Source organism: Tachysurus vachellii, chromosome 13 (assembly GCF_030014155.1).
Source record: "Tachysurus vachellii isolate PV-2020 chromosome 13, HZAU_Pvac_v1, whole genome shotgun sequence".
NCBI classification, from domain to species: domain Eukaryota; kingdom Metazoa; phylum Chordata; class Actinopteri; order Siluriformes; family Bagridae; genus Tachysurus; species Tachysurus vachellii.
The window spans coordinates 13553166-13561540 of record NC_083472.1 but is presented as its reverse complement, the minus strand read 5'-3'; the positions used below and the strand labels follow the sequence as shown (position 1 = coordinate 13561540).

The 8375-nt window shown below is 36.6% G+C and overlaps 1 protein-coding gene across 1 annotated transcript; it reads left to right on the top strand.

Annotated features, from left to right (window-relative positions):
• The first annotated feature begins 231 nt into the window (after positions 1-231).
• sash3 (SAM and SH3 domain containing 3) lies at positions 232-7656 on the top strand. The gene is made up of 8 exons (XM_060885539.1): positions 232-485; positions 2119-2211; positions 3943-4077; positions 4339-4483; positions 5135-5277; positions 5547-5759; positions 6042-6186; positions 6698-7656. Exons 1-8 carry the CDS (start codon positions 423-425, stop codon positions 6925-6927), a joined length of 1167 nt encoding a protein of 388 aa, XP_060741522.1. The 5' UTR covers positions 232-422; the 3' UTR covers positions 6928-7656.
• The last annotated feature ends 719 nt before the right edge of the window (positions 7657-8375 follow it).

Here is an 8375-nt window from a genome sequence, read left to right as displayed (position 1 = left end):
TGAAATGATCACTATATTTGATACCATTACCAACAGATAGATAGATAGATAACAACTAGCAAATTTTATTGTATCACCGATCAAATTCCTCCTTTGTGCTTTCCAGTGTGCTCAGGTGCTTCCAAGTGTTGCAAAGTAGATTTCTTTTAAAAACAGATACAAACAAATGGTTTAATCATGTCAGACTAGTAGAAAAAAGTAGTTCCTGCTTGGTCATGTGACTTCCTCTCATTCAGAGTTCTTCACTCAGCAGAGCAGAGAGAAAGAAGAGCTTTCTGGTTTTCTTCCTCCTCTTGGTTTTGTTAGTGTAGTGTATAGTACAGTAACAGTAGAATTAACAACAGGTTGGTATAGCTGAGAAAACCGTTTACCTCTACACCTAAAACCGTGTTGGTGAAGTAAGATCGGCCTCTCTGAGCACAATGTTACGACGGAGACCGTCAAATGCCTCAGAGAAGGAGCAAGGCCAGGTGCAGAAGAAGAAGGTGAGAATGTGCCTTTAAGTCATTTTAATTTGAGTTGTGTATTTCTTTTTGAGAGGAGGACAATAGTTAAGTAAAAATACAAGTAATCTTGGATCTTAGAGTTTTAAGTTACTTGAATTGAATGAGGAAAATACAAAAAAAGTGTTATGTAAAATACATTTTGCTTTATGGTTAAAAAAAGAATAAGTTAGAATTTCTTGAATATAAAGTGATCGATGTATGCAACATGTCCGTTAGAGCTATTACAGTTTTGTATAATCTGAATGTGCTTGAAGTGGCCTTTAAAATAATGATTCAATAGTTGAAGAGTTTGCACTGGTGGTGTATTGGGTTAAAGGACTAGAGACACTAATTCAGACTAGAGTGTTTTCTGATCACTATATTGTTGTTCAGGTTGAGTTGCTTGGCTGTGCAGCATTTCCTGTAGAGACACAGACCATGATCATACATCCTGAATTTATTCTTGTCTCATGAGCGTCAGAGTCAGTCGCTTTTAAGTTTAAGTCTACAAAGTGACATTTACACTGTGCTTAGAGCTTGCTTACTTTCATCCTTTTCATTTACAGGGAATCTTCACCTCCTACACTTAGCTCCACTAACCCTGTTTTTGACTTTACTTTTGTTCATCAACCACAAGTTTCAATCAGAAAAGGCCAACTGAAAAAAGCCCTGGAGATTTCCCTTGTCTTTAATAACAGAACTAAGTGGACTTAATGTACATACAGAAAACTGTACATACAGTAAAGTTTAAAATCTCAGAATTTCAGCATTTTATGACTATCAGAAATCTTTAACTGGATCATCAGTTTAATTAATTTAGACATTTTTTTAATATCATATATTCATTTATTAATTTATTTTAATACTATATTTTCATTTTCATAGTGTACACTAATATACACTACATAGTTTTTAGGGAATAATTGATAAATATAATATTTATATACAGTACATACATGTTAGCACATGGTCTCTTTAACAATAACAACAATTATTTTTGTTGACATTAGTTAACATTAATAATAACTAATAAGAATTTTTATATTTCAGTATATATAGACAAAATAACAGAAAGATTTTCAGATAAAGGGAATGGCAGTTGTTCTGGTTTAGTAATGTGTTGCCTGGTTGAGATATGATAGTCTTTATTTTCTTGGTACTATGGTGACTTTTGTTTCATATCTCCACCCATCGTTAATGCCACAGTACAGGAAGTGAGTTTACGTCACTGCTTTTGCAAAACGTTTGCAAACCGATCCTAGAAACACATTGCCCTGTCTTTAGAGAAGGCTATGTACTTACTTATTAAATTAAGTACTTTCTTACTTCTTTGCTTGTTTATCTATACACACTATACAGTACTGTAAGTGGTTGCAAATTATGCTGTGTACATAAAATGGCCATAGTTATGTGTATGATCAAAGGTTATTTAAGCTTACTTATCATCAATCTTAGCATTACACCTCACAAACCTCACATTGTTAAGCCTAATGCTATGAAAATTGGACTGAACATTGTCATCATTAAAGATATAGCCTGTGAGGGGGAAATTGGATAGACCTTCTGTGGCAAGGAACAGAGGTATGAATATTACTGTCACACTTTTCTGAGTAAATTTTGTGTGTGTCAACAGTTGACACTGCAGAGGTCCAGCAGCTTTAAAGACTTCATGAAGCCCAAGCCATCTTCACCTGTGGTAAATCCTGAGCTGACCCTGGGAGAGTCGGTAAGAGTCGGTAAATGCTAGCCTGTGTTTCTGCACACAAAAGTGAACTTACAGAAAACTCACATACACATTTCCTCACATGTGTGATCTATGTGATCGTATATGATTATGTGAGTGATATGTAATCGCATGTGAAAAGTGTGAAAGTGTTATTATGTTAACAATTTTAATTTCTTTACAAATTAAAAAGAATTATTTTGTGATCTTATTGTGACATATTGACTTATTGAACACTGACCTTTTGATCAACAACCCAGAGCCTAAATCGCTTGCTTTAGTTACAGTAAACTAAAAGCAAAACTAAAACCAAAACTGTTTTTAAAATGTCTTTAGCTTTTTAGCCCTGGTTTAATCTGTGACTGTATATACAGACATCACAGACTCACTGCCTTTTGCTATACATATGAAAATAAATACAATACATAAAAAAATGAATTAAAATTCATTTATTGTCATTATCCAAGGAGAAGATGACTCGGTGAGCTTGCAGCAATTGAAAACACAGATCAGTTGCACTTGCAGTAAAAACATGCAGTAGACTTTGCAGTAGACATAGTAGTTCCTATGTTGGGTTCGAGGTGAAATTGAACAGTAACCAATAAACCACGATGACTCTATTTAAGAGTACTTAGAAAGGATGTAATTCGCATTTGAGCCAGCCAAGCACAGAGCCTGGGCATGCTTCTGAGAAAATCATGCAAATCTAACACTGAACTGTGAATGCTAACACGATTCATTCTCAGTCACAAAGTCGCTTAGACTGGGCAGGAACAGTTTTCGGTAACATCAGTAACACCAGTGGCTACTCCTCATCTTTAAACTTGCTGTGTGTGCATACTGTAGCTCACAACAGCAGGTGATATGCTGCATGTCTGTCATTGTGGTAATGACTAACTGGAAAGATGACTCAGTGCAGCGCTGAGCCGCTCATCAATAGTGTGTATTTCTCATTGCTTATGAAAGATTTAAGGAAGTATAGCAAAAAAACATGTGTTTGAGTCAGTCTGTTGTTTAGTTTTAGGTTTAAGTTGATACATTTATTAAACACCTATTACAATTCACATCTTCATACATTAACATGATGGCAAATAAAAGACAAAAAAGAATAAAATCACGATGCTGTGGACATATTTGAGAAAGAAAGGTACGAGTGTCCAGCAAGCTAACACTACAGAGCATGTGACCACACTGGCATGCTGTAATACTGTGTAGTGAAATACAAAGTCTTTGGCTTACCACTTGGTAACAAAATGGACTACAATTTTTAATTAATTTCTATACTCATGTAAAACTGACCTAGATAGATAGATAGATAGATAGATAGATAGATAGATAGATAGATAGATAGTAAGTAGCGGGTAAGGTGTTGGGCTACCAATCGGAAGGTTGTGAGTTCGATCCCAAGTCCACCAAGCTGCCACTGTTCGGCCCATGGGCCCTGAGCAAGGCTCAATTGCTCAACCCTCAAATGTTCAGTTGTATAAAAAAAATGAGATAATGTAAGTCGCTCTGGATAAGGGCATCTGTCAAATGCTGGAAATGAACATTTAGATAGATAGATGCTATTACTACCATGTTACATCCATGTAAGTGTGAAAGCCATGCTGAGAATAAAATATCACTCAAATATGATCTGCTCAGACATGGTCCTGGAGTCCCACCAGCTCTCTGTATATGTTCTTCTGAATTTTAAGAGAACCACTTTAAATATGTGCACGAAATTTCCCTTAGCTGCCAGAGGGTGAAGTTCATGAGAACTCTGAAAAACAAAGTGGAAAGCTGGGGAAGAAATGGAGGAACGCCATCACTCGCACCATGACCCGGAAGACATCCAAGATGGTACAGAAAGTTCTTGCAGAGGAAGGGGTGAGTAAAAATACATAAAGTTTTTAACATAACGTAACAAGAGGAAACTCATATTAGTCGCTAATGTACAATCATAAAGAGAACACAGCTTGCAAAAAGATTGATTATGTCTCCCCCTTCTGGATGATCTTGGAAGGTCTGAAACAATCTTTATTAAATGTAACGTGTCCGATGTGGTAATAACAAACTTTCAAATAATTTTTGTATTTTACAATGTATTTGGTAATCTTTCATTAAAAAAGACTGGTGATCTTTCTGCAGATTGAGAGTTCAGAGGACAGCTCAGCTTCTCCTATATCTCCTAATGACTGGACTCCAGACCTGATTGCTGGGAACCGGATATCTGTGTGTTCCAACAGTTCAGAAGACACCATACATTCTCCTCTGTGTCGTCAATTCTCAGGATGTAGGCTGAATGTTTATGTAAACATTTTACTCCAAAATGTTAATGCTCTTCTTAATTCAGTGCTTCAAGTGCTCGCAGACGCTGCTTCTACTTTCAGCTTTTCCAATTAGGGGTCGCCACAGCGAATCATCTGTTTCCAACTAACTCTACTCATCCTCTACTCTAACACCAGTTACCTTCGTGTTCTCTTTTAACACAACTATATATCTCCTCTTTGGCCTTCCTCTTGACCTCTTACCTGGCAGCTCCATCTCCTACATCATTCTACTAATATAACCATCTCCCTCCTCTGTACATGTCCAAACGTTCTCAACCTATCCTCTCTGACCTTGTCCCCAAAACAGCCAACCTGAGCTGTCCCACTGATGTGCTTGTTCCTAATCCTGTCCATCCTCGTCACTCCTAAAGAGAACCTCAACATCCTCATCTCTGCTACCTCCATCTCTGCCTCATGTCTTTTCCTCACTGCTACAGTCTCTAACCCATACAGCATAGCTGGTCTCACTACTGTCTTGTACACCTTTCCTTTGATTCATGCAGGCACTAATTAGCATTATGTTAATGAGAATATTCAAGGTGGAGCCTTGTTTTTGGCTGGAGTGATTCTTTCAGTATTTAAGGACAGGATTGCCTACTGTTGTTTGTATACAGGTGGGGACAGGCAAAGTCTGGACAGTGGCTTCAGTCAGAGAGACAATATGGACAGCAATTATAATGGCCCGTTTTGTGGCAGGGCCCGTGTGCACACAGACTTCACCCCCAGTCCTTACGACATAGACTCCCTCAAACTACAGGTTTGTTTTCTCTCCAATGTGTAAAAAAAATAACAAAACACTCTCTAAGTTGAAAATTTTAAATATGAGGAGTGTCTTGGATGAAACTATACATTGTTAGCAACTGAATGTATATTATATATTCTCAGAACAGAGTTCAACACATCTAGCTTTTCTAAAGTGCACTATGAAACATTTTGTTCTAAACGTGTTTAATTTTTTTATATATATTTTTTAATTAATTTGTTTAATTTTAATGATTAATTGTCTAATTGTTTTAATCATTGCAGAAAGGCGATATCATACAGATAATTGAGAAGCCACCAGCAGGCACCTGGACTGGAAAGCTCAACAATAAAGTGGGCTCCTTCAAGTTCATATACGTCACCATGCTCCCAGAAGAGAACACACCACCGAGGAGGAAGCGATGCCATAGTCATGGACGGTGCAATAAACCCAAACCAAAAACGCTGGAAGAGGTTTTGGAAAGGATTGGACTAAAAGTAAGCTTCAACTGCATGTACCCTTGCTCAAGATGATACAGGATTTATTAACACAGTGGCAAGATACCATCCATATACAATGTACATATAATGTATCAGATAGTTTGTATCATATTTGCTATTTGCTCAAACGTTTCTGTACATACAAACTATATATCTAATTATCTATCAATGTATCTATTCAATTCGGAAGAAAAAAGAAAGAAACTCATTTTGAAGTTATTAATTATCCATATTGTTGCAAACTTCTTACTAGTTATTTTGATCCTTTTTTCTGTTTAGGACCTTGAATCTCTCCTCTCCATGCATGGTTTTCAAAGTTTGGAGGACTTTAGCGGACTGAAGGAATCCCACCTGAATGAGCTGAACATCACAGATCCTGAGCAGCGCACCAAGATACTGACAGCAGCTGAACTGCTTCACGATTGTACGTAATTTCTGTTTCTTACTGTCTGTTAGGTTTATTACAGTCTGTAGGTGTCTTGTAGTTTGTACTTAGCTATTAAACCTTAGCAAATTAACTGTTAAACCCTGGCAATATTTCTAAAGATTTAAGATGACCGTTAAAGCTAAAAGATCACATTCTCATGTGTTAAAGAGCATAGAGCTGTTGAATTTTGTGGCACTTCACAGACACTTCCATAAAGATCTGCTTTAGTCACATATATTTCGTCCTTCTATTCAAGCAGATAATTAGTTCTAATTTAAATATCCATGCTTTCTGCTCTTATTAAGCACACATTTGGCCTGAAGCCCAGTGGTCATGTACATCTTAGCACATTGCTAACTGCACGAACAGTGCCGTTGATAATGTCCCAATTAATCAAGGATGTACAGATGTTTAGCAATCTGTAAATGTTTTTGTGTGAATGTTTCAGCAATAATCTGGGTAAATCTGAAACCAGATAATAAAATGCTTCTTCCTGGTTTTGCTACAGCTGAGGGAGAGTCTGATGATGAAGAGAAGGACCGACCTGAGGAGAAGGTTGATATGCCAAGGGACTCAGGTTGCTACGAGAGCACAGAAAACCTGGCAAATGGCCGCGAGGAGACTGAAACAGAGCCTAAAACGAAACCTGCCGTAGATAAAGATGTAGAAACAGACACACAGCTTGAAGCAGTTCAGGAGAAACTGCAAGACCTTACTGTGGAGGAGGAGGAGTCCTGAGAGCATTGCATCAACACTGGAAAAACTCTACTGCTGTGCTTCAGAGACATCACTTCCTTCATGGGTGGATCAAAAATGTTTGTAGCAGCCTGACTCGCGCAACAAACCTACTTCAAATGTAATGTCAGGAATTCTCAATTACAAATTGAATCAGATTTCTATTGGAAGTAGGAGCGAGGTTTTATAATGACATCACACTGAATGGCCAGTGGCTATTTCACATGAATTATACTGTAAACAGAATAAAAAGGAACACTGATACGTTGTCCTTTGTTTGCAGTCATAAATGATGCTATATAGTAAAATTGGATTACTATATTGTACTATATAATAATTTGCTTTAGTTAGTTACAGTATAATCCAATTCTATGTGAAATATTGCATAAAATAAAATATGAGAAATATTTCATCTTTATAACTAATTGATGAAATATTTTAAAAAGTACTTTCATTATGAATGTACTATGCAGTATATCCAATATATTATTATATTTGGAATATTTAGTTTTTTACTTATATACAAGACAACTTGTAACATATTGTGACTGAATGTGTGCTTGCTGTAGTTATGCTTTGTCTTTCACCTATACATGTTCAAGTACTGTCATGCATTGATGTAAGTACTTCTTTCATAGTTTTGTCATTTTTACTGAAGATGCTATGTTTCTGTCATATATGTGTTGTTATTTTTGTTTTTATTTTTAAACATTAGTAAAGAGTTTAACCAAATCAGATTTGTTTGGTATCGTTCAAAACTTTGGACCTACCTCTGTGTTTCTATTATATATATATTTTTTTTTTGTTGGGATGGATTTCATTTCCATAACAAATATTATGGATATTAATTTTAATTATGGAATATTAAAATTATAAAGTACATTTTCTTAACTGCATGAAAAGCATCAAAGCTATCATGAGAATCTAAAATCATTCATTTGAATTTGCATGTTCATCACTTAGTGTACAGTATATGGTGAATATTCAGTGTACTATTGAATTGAATTGAATTGAATTGAATTGAATTGAACTATACATACAGGGGTTGGACAATGAAACTGAATCACCTGCTTTTAGACTACACTAATTTATTACAAGAAGTAGTACTCCTTTTTTAAGCAGCACTGTGAAATTCTTTCTTTGCATATCCCAGCTTTAGAGGTTGAGGTCAGAGCATAGGGTCAGCCAGGATACAGTGCTCCTGGAGCAGAGAGGATTAAGGCCTAGCTCATGGGCCCAACAATGGCAGCTTGGTAGTGCTGGGGTTTGAACCCTGGTCTTCAACCCAGAGACTTAACCACTTGAGCTACCACTGCTTTAGCACAGTGTGAGGGATCCTTATGCGGGATGACAGATACAAGTCCTGCACAGTGGCCAGGGGGATATTAAGACATTCCTCTTGCAGAACTGTGGCCATTTTACTATGTGATGCTTTTGAAGGAAAACATTTT